The sequence below is a fragment of the Bactrocera oleae genome, chromosome 5 (genome assembly GCF_042242935.1).
Source record: "Bactrocera oleae isolate idBacOlea1 chromosome 5, idBacOlea1, whole genome shotgun sequence".
In the NCBI taxonomy this organism is placed as follows: Eukaryota; Metazoa; Arthropoda; class Insecta; order Diptera; family Tephritidae; genus Bactrocera; species Bactrocera oleae.
In genome coordinates, this window is record NC_091539.1 from 70729907 (window position 1) to 70754029 (window position 24123).

The 24123-nt window shown below is 35.2% G+C and overlaps 1 protein-coding gene across 3 annotated transcripts in view; it reads right to left on the bottom strand.

Moving 5' to 3' along the window:
• Window positions 1–7326: 7326 nt before the first annotated feature.
• The window catches only part of Mnr (Membrane-bound Notch regulator), a 57396-nt gene continuing 40599 nt past the window's right edge, over window positions 7327–24123 (bottom strand). For all 3 annotated transcript variants that reach the window (XM_014247051.3, XM_070110524.1, XM_036365506.2), the window contains 3 exons: window positions 19469–19775; window positions 18029–18199; window positions 7327–9055 (listed from right to left, as the gene is read on the bottom strand). In XM_014247051.3, coding sequence (XP_014102526.2) covers window positions 8049–9055; window positions 18029–18199; window positions 19469–19553 — 1263 coding nt within the window. In that variant the 5' untranslated portion in view covers window positions 19554–19775 and the 3' untranslated portion in view covers window positions 7327–8048. The remainder of the gene's footprint in view (window positions 9056–18028; window positions 18200–19468; window positions 19776–24123) is intronic.

The following is a 24123-nucleotide window of genomic DNA, read 5'->3' on the forward strand; positions in this document are numbered from 1 at the left end:
CATACGTACATGGCCAAACCGACTCGGCTCATCATACTGATCTTTTATATATACATTTTATAGGGTATCCAGCGCTTCCTTCTGGGTGTTACAACTTGATAGCAAATTTAATATAACCCATTCAGGGTATAAAAAGCGACCTCATAGAGTTGTGCAATGGGGTAGTATTTTTTTTTGAAGTACCCTAATACACTTACATATTTTTATATAATACATATACAGCATTTCTCATTGAATATACGCAAAATATATCCAGACGAATGTGCACTTGCGAAAACAAAGAAAATAGAATAAAGTCGTGGCTGAGTGCACTTGAGAGAGTTGCTTTAGTTGAGAATATTACTCATGGCTGTATGTAAACTTGTATGTGTAAGTGGTAGATGAAATGATGAATAAATCATCGATACTGTTATTGCAGAGTTCGATGAAAGCTTCAGGTTATGCTCAGCAAAAGTTACATGCAACTATAGAAAGAGAAATCAAAATGGATTAACAGTAGTTATGTTGAAGCACTTTCCTATATACTAAATAGGTATGCTTATACATGCTTAATTTATCCTGAATAAGTAAACATCAACAACATTTGTATATAAATATAAATATAAATGATAAGAGTGGTAGAAATATGTAGCATCCCGTTGCATTCAATAAGCGTCAAAAACACATGTTAATCCGAAGTTTTGTTGCACCACATCCGTTGGGTGTTTTGCGTGGCCAATACAGAGGTCAATCGAAAGAGTGCTTCCGCTTCCGGTACGTGCATGTTGAAAGCGTTGTTAACAGCAAAATAAAAACTAAGAAATAAAACAACAACAACATAACAATTCAAATTCCCCCTTCTACCAAGCCCCACCCAGTTTCCTCGTGTCCGCTTTTGCTGCCAGCGCTTTATTTGTTCAATGCAAATATTTGTCTGCAAATAAAATTCCGTTATTTTGTTTTTGTGTTCCAGCTTTTTTCATTTTATTGCTTGTTTAGTGCTTGCAGATGATTGCACACAAATGCCACTGCCACTCAGCTGCCACCAGCGCCAGCCATGCACTCATAAACAATGGGGAAGACACAGCCAGCAGCCAGCAAACGGCCATTCTCTCGGTTCTTTCTAATTGTGGGTCATTTTATGGCGTATAAAATGGTGCTCTGCTGTCACTTGTGGCCATCACTGTGTTGTTTCAATTGTGTGCACGTTGAGTTGCTTCAGTGATTTACCGCTCCTTCGTGCCTCACGCTGGCCAAATTAAAAACAATACCGTTATCAACCACTAATGTACCACTTAATGACAGCAGATCAACCGACAACAATGAGAGAGTTTTGCAAAGCTCTTAGTAATTCTTTTTGCTTTCAATGTGGTTTTTGTGGAAGGAGTTTTGGAGAAATGTCGAATATTTGACGAATCCACGATCTCTTGAGGTAATAACATAGACGCTTGAATGGTATGATGATTTTGACCGTAAATAAATATATCCACCTCATTTGTATTTAAAAAACAAGTCCTTATTGCAGAATCGGTGAGTGCTTACTTATCGGGAAAAAGCGAGGTGCACAGTTAAAAGAAATCAGAAAGGATAAAGCACTAGTTATGGTCAAGAAAGATAATTTTAATTTTTAGGCAATTCTACGATTCAGCAATGCCGGACTCGTGTTGATTTTTTTTTCCTTACAGTAATATCCGTTCAGAGGTTTGGAACTAAGTTTTCTCTATATTTTTAATGAGTGTAATCACTTGTTCTTTTTTAAACGAACTCGAAATCATTTTGTTGTCTTTAGGAATTTCTTAGACACCATAATCTTTAAGAGCTTACATGGGTTTCATGACTTAAATGACATGGGTTTCATGACGTATAAAATTCTCAACTATTACCGGGAATAGTTTTAGACTTACAGCTTTGAAGAGTTGCCGCTCGAGGTCAGGTATATATTCACATAAAACTTTAAACGCGTTTTTCTTGAAAGAGTATTTTCAAAGTCGGTTGTCAGGATTTGCACACGTCTTTGAGATATAATTTACAAGGTCTTGCCGCGAAGGATTTTTTTTGTTCAGGTACAACTATTTAAAAAAACAAAATACGTCGAGAAATTTTAATCAAAATTTGAAGGTTTTTGTAAAAACGTCTGCCAAAAATACAATTTTCACTTTATTTTCATTTCCGTCGAATATTAATGGTCTTAGTTTAAACACCTATTTTTTATATTTTGCTTTTAATGATCCTGCCAGAAACTCTGCTGTCAACGCGGAAGCACCTTTTTTCCGAGGGACTGCCGGAAACGACGTCGTAATGACCGAGTTTTAAATTTTTTGCTTTAAAAATTTTACAAAATCTTTTTCAAATATGTATATTCGGAATAATAGAAAGTTTGAATAAAATATTACATTTTTCATATTAGAAAAAAGCTCGATGTAACCCCTTAATAAAATAATATCTATTTGGACACTTCTCTGTCAGCCAACATTTACTTACACCTTCTTACCACTTTCATATTTTGTTCGAGAACTTTTTGTGTAGTCTGCTGAGACTTTTTCTTAGAGTGTAGAAGTGAAAAAGCGAATTAGAGTAGGTAACTGAGGTACACGTGAAAATCAAAAAAAAATTAGCAACATTTAGACAAAAATGTGATTTACGATTTCAGTAAACCAAGCCAAAAATTAAATCCTGAAACAGATATTTGCTAGATGGTGTCTAAAAGTGCCAGAGTAAATTTTGAAAATGTTAAAGTTGAACGGAACGATTTTTTAGGATATTAGTGTACATAACTTCAATTTCTTGTGATATTCCAGCAAATCTAAAGATATGTTTCTATGTTTCTTTTCGCTACATACACTCTTATCCGTATTGAAAATTTCTAACGGAAAAATATTTTCAAAGCTTGCCGGCCACTTGACTTTAAGCCTTATTAAGCTTACTCAGCTTTAAGTTTAACAATTAATTAATTTTCGAAAGCTTAAAGCTCATGTTAGGAACTTCCGGCAAAGCTTTCGTATAGCAAATGCAAACATTTCCTGCAGATGTCGCTTCATATGATACTCTAAAGTAATTTTATCAGGCAGCTAAGACTCAAATAAGTCCTTGCAGCTTTTGTTTCTACATTTTGCCGCATTATCAAAGCAAATTAAAAAGAAAACCTGCGGAAGAAACAGCACGTGCCAAGCGAATGTGGTGGAAAACAAAGCCGAAAGCAGATGAAAACAAATAAGAGAAGCTTTGTTATTGCACGTTTCCGTTAGCTACAGCTGCGCTGGACGCGGCATGCAACTGAATTACGTGCTTCCGCAGCCTTACGCGTTACACGCACGTGCGCTAAGATACTATATTTTTATTTATATATTTTAAACGCTTTTGTTAATTTTTAATTTTTATTTATTTTATTGCCTCACACTCTGATTTCCACTACCTCTTCATTTCTCTTCGTTTCTGCTTCATTTGCCTTTGTGCTCGCATCGGCGCTGCCGTCGGTTTCTTTGCCGGCATTGTCCTTTCGACGCGTAATTAGTTCACTGGGGCATGTAGCAAGCACGCACACTCACAAACACACGTGCAAGCATAACGATATGAATATTGCACATTCCTCCATTCCTTCATTCCGCCATTTCGCAATTCCACATTCCTGAGTCGCACTGGAAGGCGCGCAGGAAGCCAATGCGGATTTCCATGCCGCTGCACGTGCCACTCCGGCGTCGTGCTCGCTGCCTCGACGTGGTTGCTGTTGTTGTTGCAGTTGCGCATAGTTGCAGCACACATGCCACATGGTTCCGCGTGTTGTTGCCGCGCTTTTTGTCACGACGATTTCCTATGCTAACAATTTAAATGAAGCTAAGTGATTTACGACTTCGAGTCATTTCGCTGCTTTTTCTTTCGCGCTTTCCTCCTCTTTTCTTCGCCACAGTTTTGTGTACTTGCGTACTTATGCCCCATATTTCAGCGTTTTTTCTTTCGGTTTCATCAAATCGCAATTTTCCCACTGCATTCACTTGCAGCTGCGGTCTCTGCGGTGCTGCGGCTCAGTCGCTCCCGTTACTCCAGCTGCGCTTTGGGGAATCTCATTTGCTCCATTTTTGCAACAAAGTCGAGTAACTTCAGCTGCTGTGCCCGGGTGTATGTTGTAACTGCGTTCCTTCCAACTTTCGCAATTCTTTTGCTGCGCTCTGCTCCCGCGCTGCCTTTTTGCTGCCCTTTTAATGCTGTGGTTATTAGTTAGCCAGCAATTGTTACGCCTCCACTGCGAGTTCTTAACCTGCGACCTACTAACCTGCTGTTTGCCGCAATTTCACTTTCACTTTTGCAGCTGTTGCTGTTGTTGCAGTAGCAACTCTGGAATAACTTCGCGTTGATTTTCGTTAGTTGACTTGTGCTGTTTCTTTCAGCTCTGGCTTTTTAATTTGTGAAAGTCATGCCGCGACGGCAGTCACCCACTCTGTGGCATGCAAAGTAATCATCATTTGTTGCACATAAGTACACAGACCGCCATGGCGTATACGCAACCTGCATGGAGCAGAGCAATTAATTGGCTGGCAGTCATTTGACTCGCTGTGTGGTTAACTGACCCGCTTGCAAATAAATTTAGTTAAACAAAAAATCAAACTTTATCTATCTATTTATGTATCTCTTATTATCGCCCACACACACACGCGCACAGTGCAATGTTATGCCGTTTATGTGCTCGCTGCTTATCGCCGCAATGTATTTGCATTCCGCTAAGCTTTTTATTCCATTGCTGACGTATAATTTTAATCGAACTGCATTGCAATAAATTGGAGACTGCCATCTCCCCCGCCGATTGCCTGCTTTGCTGCAATTTGCCAGCAGTACTGATAAGCGTTGAATGGCTTCATTTGCGGGCTTTGTTTGTTGAATGAATCAATTATTTGCATGCGCACAAAATAATATACGACACAAACATACATACACACACAAAAAAATACTTACACGCACAAATTCAGAAGGCGTCGCAATATTTGCACTGCGACGCATTTGATTTTGCATTTGCCTCAATATTTACATGGCAAAAGTGCAAACATAATTGCGGTCACTCAAATATATTCCAGAGTTCTCTGTAAAGCTCATTTTGGTAGCAATCGCCATAATTTCAATCATAATTTTGAATAATTATGCTCTGCTAGATATAACGGCATAAATGGTTGTGCTCCTTGTTTGCTTCTGTAAGTTTATTTTGGCATTCGATGGCAATAATGTCCACTGTGGTTGAGATATTTTGAGCTTAACGTTTATATTCCGCTTATAAATGTTTTCACACACTCACACATGCAGTGAACTTGCCATTTATTTAATTTAGTCCAATGTAACATTTACCTCAATGCATTTATCATTTCATTTCTGTTGTTGAGGTATTTGCAAGGGCTTTCAATGCATTATTGCTATTTTAATTGAATTCAATACAAATATGTTTGCATTCATATCAGCAAAATATCATTAAATTTTAAAATTAATATTTCAGTCAATCAATTTAAATTAGTTTTTCACAAAAAAAATCAGTACATTACGATAAATCTGGTTTAATAATCGCCTTGTCTTCTGAATCACAAGAAAATCATTTTTAAAACTAAAGATAAAACTGCTTTTAAATTTGCCTATAAGTGGCTAATACTGTGCATTATGCTTGTTAATAAATATATTTTGTAATATTTTAGTTATCCGACAACAACCCCATTAGGTTCTGAACGGTTGAGAACAAAAAATATAATAACAAGTCTGTTGTTTTTGAAGTAATTTCATTAATGATGCAGATTTACAGTCCTTATAGCTAATAAAAAGTAGGTTAAAATATGAGCTAATGAGAAGAGTCAAAGTGTGTGTGGTTGTTTTTACGTAATTAAAGAGAAATAATTTAGTTTAGAGAATGTCTTTGAGAGAAAAATCAGTTAGCAATTAATCAAATTGAGCAAACGACAAAGAGACGTGAGAAGAGAAGTCGGAGAGGTATATATGTGCAAGTTTTGGTAGTGGGAGTACTAATGTTGGCTTAATTTTCTTAAAAAGCTAATACTCAGTTTACATTTATTTTTATTTAACAGAAAGCAAATTTTTTAATGGAAATAACTATAATCAGCCATATCTATTTCCCAATAAAATCATCTTCTGACCGCCCGTCGCTTTACTTGAACACTTCCTTCTTGGCAAAAAACGTGTATGATGGCAAAAAAAGTTTGTGAGTATCATTTTTTGTACTAACTGAATAATCGAAGGTTATGAAAGCATATTAGAGTGGGTAAAAAACACCGATTATTTTATTTCTCATTTTATATTCCGCAAAACCAGTTGGAAGACACCTTAAAAAATTCTCTAAATTCCATCAGCACTTAATATTAATAGGAAGGTCTTCCGTTTTCCGATTCACTTTTTTTTCCTTACTATTAGAAGAAATATTCATATCGCACTATCGACTATTTCAAAACAAATCTCAACTCTTATATTTTTAGGAAATTTAATTCTTTACAAAAGATATCCAACAAAAAAGTTATTAAAGTGTAAAGTTTAATTATTCTAAGGCACTTTGATGTTTTTTCATGATTTTTACAAATCGCTAACAAGGAATTGTTTTGGTCCACATTATGGAGCAAAATGTGCGAAAGTTGAAAAACAGCTACTCTAAAGTATACAAATGCTATTTTTTTTACCAGCAGTGAGGACGAAATGTAGGATTGGTATTATATAAGAAGGGTTAAGACCTTCCTTGAAAATTGAAAGCCATTTAATACGTACGAAGATTATTATCACTGTATTTTAGGGTTCGAACGGCATTCTATTTAAGAAATAACAAAAAGAGTAAATTTTACTCTCTACAAAAGCAACCAAAATTCAAAGACTGGAAAATCAGAATGTCGGAATGCGTTGCATTAAGTGACGATGGAATTGTGACTGAAGAAATCCATCACATATAAGATAAATCAAACATTGATATGTTTAAGTGGAATTAGATTATATTAAAGAGTTATACTAAAAATTATTTTAAAGAGTAAACTTTTATTGGTTAAAAATTGTGAACGATTTTCTTCAGAATAATATGGGTCGTTCCGTAAGTTTATGATTAGGAAAGGCGGTGTTTGGCAATTATAAATTTTATTAGTTATATTTTAAAAAGTTTTAATGGCAAATGTAATTTAATTATCTGTCGAATTATATTTTGATCAACATATATTCCTTTTTGTTGAATATATCACGAATATGTACTTATTTCTGAAAATGCTTCATTTCTGCGCCATTTACTCATTTGGTACTGCATTTTTCTAATATTTATGTTTAAATTAACATCACAAAAGCAACTGGTACTCACCATTTTTCTTCCTTACCTTTATAATAAAAACACAATAATTTTTCTTTAAATACATATATTTTATATAATTTCGTTTATTTATTTGATTTCAGCTATTTATGTACAATTCAGAATTTCTCCGTTTTTCAATCTAATTATCTTATTTATGCTCAAAAATTTATGAAAATTAAAATTTATTGCATTGAAGTGAAGGTTTCTATAAAGACATCTTTTGTTTTGTTTTTGTTTGTATATACGTTTCTTTTATATATACAATTTATATACTAATTGATTGGTAAAATTATTGTTTGCAATCCTTGCTTAGCCGCATTGCGAGTAATTGCAGCAGTTCTCAAATAATATAGCTTTACAGTTAAAAAACGGTTTCCTCTCTACGAACTATGAGTACATTTTTCTTTTGTATTTGTTTATTAGTTTCTTCTACGCATAAAATCTGCTTTAATAACTACGCGAGTATATATACACGACTCTTTGCCGAAGCTGTTCTCATTTTTGTGCCTCTCAAACCGCAATTATCTCAATTGCGAATGGCTACAAATGTCTTGTTCTTTGATTATCGTTAGGTTTATGCGCTTCTCTAGTAAAATTATTATCTTTTATCTACGTTTAGTTAGAGTATGTATATATTATTTGGTGTAAATTAAAATACGAGTAAATCTTAGCTGCCCTGTTAGTAAAGTAAAAATATCATTTGAGTTTAAGAGAAAACAAGTATAAATGAAAAGAGGCTTTCTCTTTTTTTTTCTGCTTTGTCTTCATATTAACCGTAGTAGTTCATTGGCGGTTGAGTGGGATAGCTTTTGGGGCCTTGAGAGCTTGAGGAAGACCCGGAGGACCCGGAGGAGCTGGAGGATGGATTCTCACTGAAGAGGCCGCCAAAGTTGCGCGAGCCCAATATTTCGCTAATTGGATTGCTGCCGCCGCCGCGGTTGGCGCTGCTGCTGCTGCTACCGCCGCCACTAAGCAAGCTGCCCAAGAAATTGCTGGCACTGCTACCGCCACTGCTACCAGAGCTGCTGCCGCCACCACCACCGCTCAGAAGACTGCCCAAGAAGTTACTGGCGCTACCGCTACTTCCAGCGTTGGCCCCGCCTCCACCACCCAACACGCTGCCGAGTAGACCACCAAGAATATTGCTGCCAGATGAACCGCTGCCTGAGCCGCTGCCACCACCACCGCCGTAACCGCCACTTGGCTGGTAGCCACCGCTTGGTTGGTAACCGCCGTTAGCACCACCATTAGCACCGCCACCGCCGCCGCCACCACCTTGCAAGCTCTTCGTGATTTGGCCTGCAATAATACCAGATACAGCCTGACTTACCGCCGGGTTGGAGAAGAAGCTAGAGAAGAAGCCGCCACCTTCCTTGTCTTTCGGTTTCTGCGGCACTTTGTCACCACTGCCATAACCCGGTGCATTTGGAACGTAGCCACCGCTACCACCAGCATTCGGATTGTAGCCACCGGGTTGGTAGCCGCCGGGTTGATAGCCACCAGGTTGATAACCACCCGGCTGATAGCCTCCTGGCTGGTAACCGCCGGCTGGTGGCTGATATCCGCCCGGTTGTGGCTGGTAGCCACCGTAAGGGTTTGATGCGCCTGCTGGCGGGCTGTTTGGCAAAGTGGGATAGAGGCTGTGTCCACCTGAACCGCCGCCACCGAAACCACCACCGGCATTGCCGCTGCTGCCGCCACTGAAACTGTTGCCATCACCAAGATCGGGCACTGGTGCGCTCGGATTGTACGAGTTGTGTGTGGTGCCGGTGCTCACTAGGCGCAGGCGCGTTTGCATTGATCGAACACATGTATTACACGTATATGCGTGTGTGTGTGTGCGGGGGTGAGTTGAAAGTGTAGTTTTTACATTGGCGAGGTTTGCAAAGCAAGCGACAGTTTTTAGTGAATTTTTTTTAGTCGTTTTAGCCACAATTTAGCAGAGCGAAAGAGCGTGTCGTGTTGGAGCAGAGATTTAGCCACAGAAGCGTTAAAACGGAAAAAACAAAAAAACAAATGTAAAAATGTTTACTAATATACAACAGCAAAGCAAAGTGTAAATTACATTAATAAGAATAACAAAAGTTCTACTAAACTTATATGCAGATGAACTAAGTTACCAAAAACCTAGTCTAAAATGTGATGGCTTTTGACATAATCCATGACCACAGCTCTTCTAAATCTTTGAGTCCTGAATGCTACTTAAAACTGAATCTTAGAATATTTGTAATTTCGAAGAGGTTTTCCCTTAGATTGGCATTGCATTAGCTTTAGTTCTAGTTCTTGAATTAAATTTTAAAGCGAGTAATGCTATGTTTAACATTTTATCATGAGGCGCCATTTTTTGTTTTGAGCATTTATTTAGAACAGCGACATCTTCAGCTAAATGCTAGTATATTAGGAGTCCCCCTTTATCTTTAGCAGAGATTTTTTCACAGTAGAAATATTCTCTCAAAGCTATCGCTCTCACTCAGAAATATCAGAGACTAGCCACTGTACACCCAGGAGTGACGGTTATTAGAAAATATTTTTCGATTAGGCTCAGGTCATGAAAGAACATTTACCATCTGAAATGTGTGAATGTACCCAAAGACCGGCATCTTTTGTAAAAAGGACGTCAAGCAGACACAAAAGCGAGCGATAAGGCATCATTACTGGTAATGAGACGAGGGTTTATGAGTATGAACTCCAAATTGTTAAGTAACAATTAACATATGTTACATAACAATAACATTCGCTAGTGTCACTAAAAAAATAGAAAGAAACCGAAACCGTCTAATCTCATTCCAGCCGAAGCTTATGGCCAGTGTTTATAAATTGCATCAAGCGTTATACTTGTATTGGCTCAGTATCCTATTTTGAAGGCGATAATAAAGATTTGAATAAAAATAGGAGCAATTTTATTTTTTTTGCCAGTCCGAGTCATATTTGATCAATTGGTAACGTTCAACTAAAAAACAGTAACATATATGTACAAGTATATTAGGGTGGAGCGAAAGTTATTATTTTTTTTTGCTTAGCCTGAGGGTAAAATCTGTAGATTATAAATAAAGAAAATTTTTGAACAAACAATTTTTTTTTAACATCTAGAGGCGGCGCACGCAGCTTTAAAATAAATTTCGAGTTTAAATTTTTTTTGGACAAGAAAAAATTATTTTTGGTTTAAACTCTTTATATTATATTTATAAAAATTACCGACTGTGACGGCTTTTGACTCCAAATTTATTTTAATGCTTAAGGAAAGCTACAAAATGTTTAAGATATTTTTTTAAAACTCCAATAGTGACCACAAAAAATTTTTTAAGTTGATAACTTTTAATTGGCCAGAAATAGGACTCTACTGAAATAAATATTTATAATCGACAAATTTTATCCTCAGGCTAAGAAAAAAAGTTTTTTTTTTCGCTCCACCTTAATATATATGATTTTGTATTATTAACCAATTATTTTTTACACGGACTACTTTAGACGGACTTTTCAATTTGGGAGCGAAATTAATTCGAAATCGAAGCAAAGGTCAGGCCTTTATAAAAGGGCTTTACTGGTGTAAAAAGCACTGAAAGTATGTTTTTTATTTGATATAATCATTTAGGTGTCTACAGTGAAGTAGACGAAGTCAAATATTTGAAATACATACAGAACCCCTTCGGAAGGTTCCATGACGCCATAAACTACAGAAATTCATCACATTTTAGCTATGCTCTTTAATATGCCTGAAAAGCGTCATTAAGCGTATATTAAATTTTATAACTGTTAAATGCTAAAATACTTGTACAAATATGCTTACACTTAGTAACGTGTAATTGTAGTTCTAAAACGCCGCTTTTTGTTAGGTCTTACACAGTTACTCTCGTTTGTTTGTATTTACTAATTAAAGCCGTCACGCTAATAACACACACTCTCACAAAGATACGTTGCCACTTAATTTTATTTCGTTGAATTTTCTAAAGTTTAAGTTGCAATCTTTTTTTTTTAATTAAATGCTAAACAACTTTTCAAGTTCACTAAATGTTATAAGTCTTCGGTTGTGTATTGTTAATTAAGTAATTATATAGCTAAATGGTTTAGTATTTACCGCCTGTTACATATGTACAAATTGAGTTAAGTTTTTAGTTTTTTTTAATATTTTCATAATTTCGTTAGTAATAATTGCCATTAACAATATTCGCTTTTGTTGTTGTTGTTAGTTATTTTGGTTATGCTTAAAATGAACACAATTATATGAGAGGCATAAAATGCTAAATTCAATACGAAATGCCCATTACTTTGCCGTTAAATATAATTAGTAGTATTGTATCTATAAATATAAATATATGTACACACATACATATGTATATATACCCAACTGTACATATTTTGGTTAGAGATTAGTACTTTGCTATTGGTTATGGAATGTACTGCCGTTAGTTGTGAGTTTTTAATGCCGTTATGCGTAAAAAATGTTAGTAGCTTAAACGATAATTATTTATATTATTAATAAATTAATTTGATTGCATTTGTTGAGTTCAGTTGGCAGCTTTTGCTTCAGTTTCCGCATTTGCCATTTTTCTTACAAATTAATTTTTTATTTGTGTGTGTGTGTGTGTGCGTCTGTGTGTAAGTGCAAATGAGTAACAACGGACGGAAATATAAAAATAAATTCACAGTTTTCGTTAAATACTTTTGTGAAAAAACAAAATTATTTTTATTTGCTTTGGATAACGGTAAAATAAAGTTTTATTTATGATTTGCATACAAAATATATTTGAGGTAAACAGAATATCTGATACAATAGTTGCTTTAACATTCCTTAGTTAAAAAACAGAAGTTCGAAAACTCTTTTAAATGCCAACACCTTGCAACAATATTCCTAGTTTTTATATACTTATATATAGTATATATAAATATATGATATTGATTTTATATTTATTTACAATGTTTATTTGTATATTTTTGTTTCAATTCATTTGATTTAATTTTGATTTTGATTTTGATTTAGTGGTTGCCATACATTTTGAAGAATTTTAGAGTTTTTGTCCAACTCTTCATATTTAAATTTTTTTATTGTTGTTTAATTTTTATATTTTATCTTTTTTTTCATAAGTTTCTGTAATCGTTTTAAAAAAATTTAGCTTTGAAAAATATGCCTGAAAATCGAATTGAAAGTTTTGCTTTAAAAGCACCCGAAAGGCCAAAAGCAGGTGATAAAAATATATTTAGTTTTACAATAATATTAAGTAGAATTTTTAGCTTCTTCTAGTTTTTGAAAAACAAAAGAACTTTAGTACATCTAGAAGCTTTACGAAATTATAGTGGATTTTATCCGGCATATAGGTATTTAATTGAGATTTGATTTTTTTTTGTTTTGTGGCAACTCCGTTTAGAGTTCTTTTATAGTTTAGTATCTTACATTGGTTCAACGTTTCTAGTGGGTCAATTCAGTTGTAAATTTTCCTTTCCAAATTGTGGAATTTGTTAAAATAATATTTTTTATGATGAGATTTAGTATTTTTCGCTGAAAAATGAAATTTTTTTTTTTGTTTAAGACATTTGGCATTACTTCTTTAGATACAAATTCATGTATATAATTACTTGTATGTGCTTAACTTAACTATACAAAATTGAATTATTTTATTATTTTTTATTTATTTAACTACCTTTTTGCTTTTTATGTGAATTAATTTTTCGTTTACTTAAAATAAACTTTTTTTTCGTTTGGTTTTCACTAAAAATTCGTTGTGTTCAAAATATATGCGAACATTTTCTCGAAACTGCCTTCAAAAAATTTTTGTTTGTAAGCGATTTTTTTCGATATTAAAATTCGTTATAATTTGAACATACATCTGGTTGTGCAAATACGCTCATTTACAATATTTAGCAGTTGAAAAAACTTTTGAAATACTTCCAAATTCTGCGAAGAAGAGCAGAGCCCAAAAGGAAGCTTGTAATTTAATTTCTTACTGAAAGAGTTGGCGGAAGTTTGCAGTTAACTTTCCAGAGTGAAACCTTGTTGGAATTTTTGACTAACGCTCCCAAAACGCTTACCTACGACACCAGAATAGTTATAAGATTATATATTTTATAAACTTTATTACCGATTGAATAAAATATACTTTTGAGAGCAAACATTAAGCAATTCAACCATTACAATTCTCATATTTTCAGCAACTGAAATCCTCCATACAAAAATTCCCTTATTTGCATATTTTAGATGAAAAGAATGCAGTGTAATCCTAACAGTATGCAAAGGAGTCTGCTGAGCTAGAATTAAATATCTCTCCACACAAGTGGGAGAAATTTTCGAAAATCGATTACGAATGTTGTGCACAATTTAATTGCATTTCCTTTGTGAGATGGACAAATAGTGAAATGCAAAGTTTCTAAGGGCACACGCCCTCACAAAAGCAAACATGAGTTCAAACAACAAGGAAATGTAGAAAATCTGAATAACAGTACCATCAAATACATTTGAGAAATTCAATTAGCAGTGGAAGAAATGGGAAAACACTAACAAGTTTCCGAATTCCAAAAATTAAAAGATTTGAATATTCTGCAAAATTAATTTTCCAAGCAAAAGATGAAGAGCGATAAGTGTAGTGAAACATTCTAAATATTCATTTAAATTTGTTCGTACAAATTCAGACATATGTACATTTGTAGTTTAGCTAACTTTTCAGTGTTGGAACCAACTAGAGTGCGTGGTGATGGAGGCGTTGACTAATATCAACGCTGCTTGTCCATAGTCCATGCGACGTCCGCCGAAATTTTGCTCACCCATCGTATAAGAGTTGGGAATGCTTTGCCAACCCGAGTTGGGCCCAACAAACTGTTGTCTATTGGGAAAACAGCATTGCCAATTGCCATCACTGTGCCCATCCCCATTCCGACTTGGCTCCCCATTTGACCAGGTGCATTCATACCGTCTTCTTGTCTTTGTTCGTTCCCCTGAGCTCCCATTCCGGGTTCACTACCCATTCCGGACACCAACTACCTGACCAACCTGTCTTCTTGTCTCTGTCGATGGGTATAATGCGGGATCTTCTACAAAGTTTAGGAGAATAAGGAAGTGGTAAAATTAAGACAAGAGAAAAAAAGGCTCTGCCCTGGCGCCATTAAGTATCTTAATGTGTGCATTTTTCCACGAATAGTAACCCTTTTTATGTGGTACATAAATAATGTACAACTTCCTGAGAAGCTTATAGCAGTGTTGCATTGATAACATTTATTTGACTTTCGACGTACTTAATCAGGTGCACAAAGTTTGTATTTGTGAGCAGCTAACCGTAATTATTGTTACTATAATTATTGTTGCTATAATAATCGTAATTGCCGCCATAGTTATTGTTGTTGTAATAGTAATTCCCATAGTCATTACATACATTATTATTATTGTAATTGTTGTTGTAATTATAGAAAATTGCCCGCCTTGATGGTGCCACAAAAGTCGGGTAGGGATAGTTCCCCGGTTGTCTGTAAAAAGAAGGTGGGTAAGAAGACCACTGGCTTTACACTAATCGTCTCACCGCCACCATTTAGACGAGGTAATCCAGGTACTGGCAGCGGGGCTATTGGACGTACGACAATAAGTAGTGGCAAATGATTAACTGGCATTTGAGGTTTTATGGGTGTCATTGAAGAAGCTGTTGGAATCAAAGAAACCGGCCTAACGATGGGTGGCCTGGGTAGCGGTGTTAACAAAACTTGTGGTGATCGCACTTAACAGTTCTTTGGAATAGAAAGAGGGAGAGAGCTAACGCTTTCGAACCAATTATCTTCACAGAACTTTAAAGTGTCCTTGGAAACTTTGATATCAAACTTGAGAGAGCAATAAAAGAACAACAGAAAGTATCGCATGAAAATGGATTGTTTGAGAATATCGAAAGAGAGTGTACCAAAAGGAACTCATGTACTTATTAAATATCAAGAGCTGCATGTATGGCTGTTGAGTGTGGAGTTAGAATCACAATCAAACGTAGGTAACGCTTTTGTCTATACCTAAAACATAGAAGACTCATAGAATAAAACTTTTTAAAATTGTACGCCTTGTAATAATTTGGAAATAATGAAAGTTTTTTGTATCAAAATTTGATTTCGATTTGAGCTCTGCTATCACAGCGCAGACTTCCAAAGTATTTCAGTTTTCTCATTCCAATTTGTTCAAACACTTTATAGTATGCAATAAAAAAATATTGTTCATTACTTATGGTATTATTATAGTCCGCACCGTTATGTTTCCATTACATGATTTCGAATGGATATTTTAAAACTACAGCAACGAAAGAGCAAAACAACAAAAAGGTAACCGAATCAAAGTGGAAAATAAAATGTAATATCATTTAACCCATTAAGCGCTTAATAAACGTTGACCGTCGATAACAAGACTATAACATCTCTGCCACAACGACGTCGCATGCAACATTACGTGCTGCGACCGCAGGCCAAACGCTGCGATACAAACGCCGTCAATAGAGCGTAACCGCATGCAACAATGGTCAGCGTCTGCCAACTAGTCGCACCACCTCGATGCACAGCGCCCGATGGATGTCCCTGTGTCTGGCGATTGTACGGGTTCTGGTTTTGATATTGCGGCGGTGGTTTGTTGTACATGTTCGGATTTTGATAGCCTACATTGCTGTTGCCGTAATAGCCGCTAGGCGGGGCCAAGCCGCCTCCGCTGCCGCCGAGTATGCCGTTGCTGCCACCGGGCGGGCCACCAGTGCCGCCTGGCATTGAATAGTAGGGCTGCTGGCCGAACACGAACGACGGACCGTAGGGGTTGACGGGCTGCAGTCCGACCGGATAGCCGGGATTCAGTACGCTACCTGGATGATTAGGTTGGGGAAATTGTTGAAAAGATGGTGCTAGTGTGGGTGAATTATAGGGGAAAATGGGCAGATTGGGTAAGATCGGCACCGACTGCGGAGCGCCGAACACATAGTGCGGGTCAATGCCACCGGTGCCGCTATTCGGGCGTAATTTCTGACTATTGCCGGGCGCACTGTTGTCATTGCCGCTGCCATCGTGACCGTTGCCATAATTCGAGTTAACATTGTTGCTACTCTTGCTTGCATAACCGTTATTTATGTTATTAAGACTGCCACCGGGTGATGAATTGCTGCCACCGTTGGCCGATGACGCGCCGCCATTGCCGGTGTAGTATGTGTGCGTGTTAAGCGTGGGGTTGGATGAGGCGGATGAGAAGATGGCGTGCTCGGGACCGGGCTTGAAGCTTGATCCTGGGCACGATTAGAACATTTAATACGTGTTACGATGGAGAGTGCGGGCAAGTGGTGCAATGATATTGTTTATTTACGATGAATTTTTAATTTTTGATTTTGTTATGCAGCAACCAGAGAGCCAGAGAGAGAGAGAAAGAGTATAAAATGCGTTTGGTTAGTTAAGAGCAGTCAAGGAGATGAAGATGTTAAAAATATATATATATGTTTACGTTAGTTGTTATATGTACTACTCTTCATGCAAGCGGCAAGTAGCTTAGAGACATGCGTGGAAGACAGTAGAATGCAGAAAATCTCAAAAGAAATATTTTTTAAAAGTGATTTGATAAGTGCGTGCGATTAATAACAAATATTACAATGCATACTTTTAGGCGTGTAAGCACATTTTTATTTTCGGTTGCAACAACAAATACTAGCATATACTTAATGTTTATGATTATGATATCAATGCTTGGGTAGTGACTGCAGCAAATAAAGAATTCATACAACCAAATAGTTGAATTTAAAATATAATTTTTTGAAGAAAGCAACAACGTTTTGTAATATAATGAAATAAACGTATGTATGTTATTAGCTTTTGACGTTGCCATTGTAAACAAATTAGTATTATTTTCGTGATTTTCATGAGTTTTGTGTTGTGATGTGTCCAGTTTTGCGGTAAAATTTGCAAGCGTTCTCAGGCCAATTCTTAAGTGTAGCTTAGCCATATTCATTTCAAACGTTTTTAACCATCTCGATTTAAGCTTCTGGTGAAAGCTTGCTCAGTGTCCTATGAAGCTCTAATAAAGCTCCTAAAGCTCTTAAAAACAAAAATTCTCTAACTTCTTATTTGAAATTTTGGGAATTAATAAAAAAAAATTTCTGTATTCGATTTGTTAGCTGTTGCTCATATTTGAGGTTGAAATGGTGTGCAGAGCTCAAATATAAGTATTTAGTAGGTGTTATCATAAAAATTTGTCATAAGGACTTTATACATGAAAAAAGCTTGTATTAATTTGTAGCATTTTTAAGAGAGCTTGTGAGCTTGAAAAAAATATCAGCAGAAAATTTCGAAAGCTCTTCTAGCAACTTTCGATTTCTTCAAAATTGTGATTGCGTATAGTTTCAGAAAGCGTAAAGAGGGCACTGATAAGTCTTTGATCTTTTTTTGAAATCGTTAAACAATTTTTATTTCAAACAACTGATATTAATTTAGTAAGATGAATTTAAGAGTCTTAAGATTTTTTTTTTAATTATATCTAATTATTTAAGTGAAAACTTGGGCCTGTATACTCAACGTAAGTAAGTCATGTGCTGAAGAGTACGAGAATGCTATTTTTTACTACTAAATTATGCTAAATCTTTCTGCTCAAATTTTTAGCGATTTTTGAGAAACAGATAATTCTTTTAATAATTCCCAAAAAATAAAAATAAAATAATGTAGCCAAATGATGCCTTACGGTTGACCTACAGGTACTAAAATTGAGTATTTCTTCTTCACCAAAAAAAAAAATTAAGAAAAATTAAAATAAAATAAAACATAAATAATAATCACCTGACGGATTAACTGGCGCCGAGGACGACGAGCTGGAGCCGGATTTCCTCTGACATTTCGGGTAGTTGCCGCAGTCCTTGCCCTCGCGCTGCGTGTAGCTGCACGAGTCGCTGCTGATGACGCACTCCTCACTGGGCAGACAGCCAATGTCGTTGCAGCCGCGTCCATACTCTACAGTAGCGTGACAAAGCCGACGCCGAAAGCAATGTGGGTAGGCAGGTGTTTTTTTTTTTATATCGAGACAGTCATTGTTGTTGTTGTGATTGTTGATTTGATAACATTTGCAGGACAAAAATAAAATTGATACAATAAAAAGGGAGTAGAGAAAAATATAAGACGAAAAAATTAAAATACACAATAGTAAAAGAGGAACTCAAGAATGGGAGTAGACAGTAAAATACGAAAAAAATGTGAGTGTGTGTGTAGGCGAAAAGGAGAATGAGAGGAAATTGTAGGGAGTTTGTTTTGTGTGCAGGACATGTCCTTGTATTTGGGGCCGAGTGTGCCGAGCATTACGAATGGGCTGATAATAAATAATATTATGACATGTTGACAACATTGACGCGGGTGAAAATTACTCAAATATTTACAAAATGTTGCGGAAATTGATGAAAATGTGTAAATGCGTGAAATATGCTTCTCTGTGAATATGTGCGAATGGTTGTGTGTATGTGTGCGTGTTTGTACGAAATATTGGCTGGGGGTGTGTGTGTGTGGGTGTGTTAAAGTGTTTGCGTGTTTGTGTGCACGTGACCGGAAGTCTGTTTAAGGGTTCTATGTTTGTTCTACACGCTCGAGTTGTTGTAGTGGGAAAGATTTTTGGGATTTCAGGCAAAAGTGAAAAGTGGTTGTTGGTGATTTGAACATTTAAATGATGATGAGACATGAAAATTGGTAAACTCCTTCAACGCGCGCTCGAAATACTTTTGAAAGTTTTAAAGATTTAAACATTCCGGAGAGATGGTATGGTGGTATGCAAGACTAAGGAAATAATAATCGATTTAAATGGCGGACGAGTTGTTTAAATTGTTTCGGATTTTTTTAGTTATAAAAAATTATGAAGAAAATTATTTCTTTTAATAACATTTATTGAAGTTATATATATATTTTTGTAATTTTCACAGTTTTTGCAGAATCTTTTGAAATTTGAAAAACTATGTCTTGTTTGTAATTTCAGAAGTAGTTAATAAAAATAATTTTTTTCGCGTTATTTATGACTTTTATTAATAAATTTGAGCAACAAACAACTTTCAAATGCGCTTCTCTCCCTAATCTTGCATACCACATATTGAAAATTTTCTACTGAAACTCATAAAATTCTGTTAGTTTCAGAAGATCGCAAATAACTGCAATGTAATGAAATACTCAGTGCTGCTGAGATGAACATTTAACGACTTATATAATTGTTTATTGCTTCATTCGCAGTTAGTTCGTACATACTTGAGAAGGAGTTGACGCTGTTAACGACGCACAGCAGCAATAAGACGCCGGCAGCAAGACCTGCGGTGCCCATTCTCGTCCACATGTTCGCCTAGCTATGTTCCAAGTCGTTGTCTATTCTTCTTCGTTCCGTTCGGTTTCCTCTCGATTGGTCGACCACTTTATGCGCTGCTGCTTCTGCGGTCGCTTTGACTTATTACTGCAGCTTCAATATATCTTCTGTCAAATATTTCGTCTCGCTGTCCCACACTGTTGAAAGCCAGCAAGTAATATAGCCTGCTTATAGGCGTTAGAGTTGGCGAAAATTCTGCAATGAAAAGCGAGCAAATATATTTCTGTTAAATTAGATGCAATGAAATATGAACATCAAACAAATAAGGAGCGAAAGAAAAATATTCAAAATGTAAACACAAATCTGCAGAAGAATGAAAAATGCGAAAGCATGCTGGAAATGACCAAATAATGTGAAGCTTTGTTTGGCTGTGCTTCTCTTTATACTTTTTGGCAATGTTACTCTTTGCCTATATTGTTGTTGTTGGAGCTCGGTTTGGTAAATATTTACGCTGTCGCATGCGGATGGCTTTCTCTGTTTGTATTTGCACATATTGGTATGACACTTTGACACGCTGCCTTATTTCCGACTGCGGCACTGCGACAAAGCAAATTAATGAAAAAATTTGATTTCTCTGGAATACAAAGCGACTCTGTTCGTTGATTTGTTGTATTGCGACAACTATCAATTTGAGTTTTTCGAATGTCGCTTCAATAAAATTGGCGTTTTCTGCTTTTTGCGATTTCTTGTTTATAAGTTTTACAAAAATATAAAAATTGTGTTTGTCGTTAATTTTGTATGAAGCAGGGAATTAATATTTTATTTAAATGCTGCTGCCAAGCACAATTATTTCGTATTGCGTACAAATTTTAGCCGGCAAGTTTGTGATTGATGATGACTGCCTCTATTCAATAAAGGGATATTTTTATTAAGGCATTTTTAATTTTGCACCATAAAAATTATTTGGTTTTGAGAATTATTGCATTTTTTAGAAGATATTGGTTGCTAAGGCAATTTTGGTGTTGTCACACGTCATTTGTTATCTTCTCCGGGATGTTTAATATGTTTTAGCATAAATGCTTTCCGAAGAATTTGTGAATAATATTACTGTTTTTTGCTGTGAGTAGGACACAGTTTGAACTAGTCTTTAAACAACAGTAGTTATTCAAGTGTTCAAGTGAAGGTCGTCAAAGACCCTAATTTCAAAAAATTTTATATATTTTAAAGGTACATATTCCACAGACAACCGCATTAGTATAAATTCTGGTTATCAATATTATCCACTTGATGTAAAAATATGTTAATTTAAAGTTGAATTCTACATAATTTGAAATAGACCCAAGATCAGAATCGATTTTATTGGAGAAAATTTAAAAAACCAAGAAAAAATGTTAACTTCTATGGCACCGAAACTATAATACCCCTCACAATTAAAAAAGTTTCCATACAAGAATTTGATTTTGATCGATCAGTTTGCAAGAAGCAATGACAATTTTCTGGGATTAACATAGATGGAGCTTTCCAAATTTTACATTGGTTAAATTTGTTCAGGGTGGTTAAAATATTAATTTTACCACTAGAAAACCGCTAATTGTACAAAAAAAAGTTATGTCTACTCATTTAAATATTTATTTTTATTAAATAAATTTGAAAATATTTTGTTAACAATTTACGTTATTCGAGACTACTTTTTCACTTGTCCAGCTTCGACGTGGTGAAAAAAATGTCTGTAAAATTTTTAAAAGCGGTTTTGAGTGAAAGAAAAAGCTGTGTAAATTTATCAGATCTCCAATTTACAAAAAAGTGTAATAATAAAACCACGTTAAAATTATCAAATAAAGCGGCAGGAAGCTAATTGTTTTCATTTCGCATTAAGCATCTGGCATTTGCTGTCATATACATACATACATACACACAAACAAACAGAAAATTACCACAGAGTAGATATGGCGATAATTAAGAGCAATAACTATTTAATTTTATTAAAAATATAAACATTTTATGTGCACGCTTATTAGGGAATAAGCAAAAATACAAAACACACCGCACGAGGCAATTAAACCACACGATTCCAAAGTAAAATTCGCAATTTATCGTTTGCATGTGTATGTGGGATGCAAAAATAACGCTGATAAATGACTACAAGCGCCAATCACCACCGAATATTCGGCAATTTCCGCCAGAACGCACACAAAAACTGGGCTTAATGTTGCCTAATGGATTAAACTGCTTGTTGTTGTTACTGATTAAGCGTGAAAATGCCAACAAAAAAACGAATTGTAGCACTTTAATTGAATCTGTCGAAATGTCAATACGCATTAACCTGTATGTATTAGGCCTAATTATATGCTTTGACAAATGATTGCAGATACAATTTTTTCTTTCTTGTGGCTTTCGGTGGATGTATAATGTTTTTTGAAATTTTTGGTGAATCGCAGTAGTAATGGATTAAACAATAGTGAGAGGAAATTTTGCTAAAAATGTAAAAGTGTGTGGAAGCTTTCTTAGCTGCGTTGAACATGACTTCACTCATTCAACAAACTCCTTTTGTGGTGCTTGAGTCACAAAATTTTCACAAAGTAAATTCTCAAGAGCAAAAATTGTTGACAAAGTAACTTTTCGAGCATTTGAGAGCACTTATGATATAGGACTTTTTGTGATTGTAGTTTCTATAGACAGTTGTGTTAAAAATTCTCTATCAGCATTATTCAAATGTGAAAAAAGAAAAATTTTCTTTGAAAATTAAGTTCGTTCCTGTACTCTGCTTTGAACAATATCGGTTTTTAGTGTGTTAGCGAAATTGCTAGATAGACCGGAGATTCTGGGTTTACTTCTAAATAGTCTCTAAATAACCCCAATTACTTTACTAAAACAATATTATATAAGCTAACACATGTCGTTGCTCTATAGTTGTACTTTTAAAAATGCTTCCCCACAAGTGAGTATGTGACCAGAAATTGTTGCTTTGTTAAGGCAGCGAAGCGCAATTGCCCGGCCACAGCTGTTGTTCAACTAAAAATGCCCCGAAGATATGCACAAGTAGGCTATAAGCAATTTTCTTGGCTTATTTGCATCCACATCCGCTGCCTCGGTTGTCTTGCCACTTAGCTGCTGCTGACAGGAAACGGATGCAAACTCTTCTACAAATTCACTTAAATGTCATTTCGGCTCGAAGCATCTCCCGTTACGGAAAATGTGTGCACAAATTTGTTTTTTTTTCGTATCTGCTGGTGTCTGCTGCCACATGGTTAGGCCCTCACAAAAGTTGGCAACGCATAGGATACGTGCCGCAGGCAATAACATACGAATTTCGGAGTTGCCAAAAATGCAAGGCATTTCTCTGGGGGAAGGAAATAGTTTTGCGAAAAATAGGATTTCTAACTGTGCATTTTAAATTTTTGCAAGAGTTTTTGAAAGTATCTTTATATATATGCTGTTTAGTCTTTAGTAAAATTTTCCTTAATTTTTTATGCAACATTTTTATACTAAAATTTTATTTTTTTTTGAAATTTAATTTATTTCAAATTGCCTTTAATTAACATCTCAATACAAAACAACTTGAATTTTTGTTTAAAAACTTTGTCAAAAGCAGTTAAGCGACAAGTTGAAGACAGAAAGGATTTGCCAGCTGTGAAAGGAAAGCTCAATTGAACTGCTAAAAACTCTCGAAGATAATTAAAAGCGTTGCGACATTTTCCTGCTCTGCTCTTTGTGTGAATTTTGTGCGCTCTTTTGTGCAACTTTTCATCCGCATCAAAATGAAAAACGAAAAAGGTGCAAAAACGGATAGTGTGATGGACAGCAAGTACTCGGTTTAATGACAGCTTAAACGAATAGCTGCAAAAATGAGTTTATTTCACTTTTATCGTTCACTTTTTCTGTTTTAGCAGCGGTTTTATTGATTAGAGAAGGCTTAAATGTAGTCCTCCACTGATTACAAGAATTTGTCAAAATTTACGCTTTAAAAGGAAATTAATTTAACGATTCGTATTTAGAAATTTTTTTATGAAGAGGTCGGCAGTCTAAGTTAGTTTTTCCAACATGTGCAGGTGTAGAGATTAAGGTGCGACACGTGATAGGAGTAACATAAAAGCAAGTTAAATCGAACAATACAACTATAATTAAAATAAAATTAATTGTTAGAGACATAAATCCTAAACCGGTTTGAATTTTAAGCTATAGAAATAATAAAAATGTACTTTTGCTAAATGTGTGTAGATTTTCATCGCCTCTTGTTACTCTTCAAATATATGTCACTAAGTATGTATACTCTTTGTAAGATATAAATATGCTCTAAAGTCATAATATATTATTTACAGGATTCTTATAATTACTAGTTATAGTTATTACCGCCTAAAAATATATAATAAACTAACTGTCTATTCAAAATAAAATATTCTTTACCAATGTAGTCAAATACGCGAAATTTTTCGCAATTTTATATCAGCTGTTGAAAAGCAGCATTTAAATAGTAAAATTAAATATATTTGCAGCTGAAAAATATTAATAGAAAGAGTATTGTTATTCAACATAACAGCTAATGAGTATAACAATTTTTATAATTTAACACAAAAATCTTAATTTCTTCATTAAGCAATGAAAC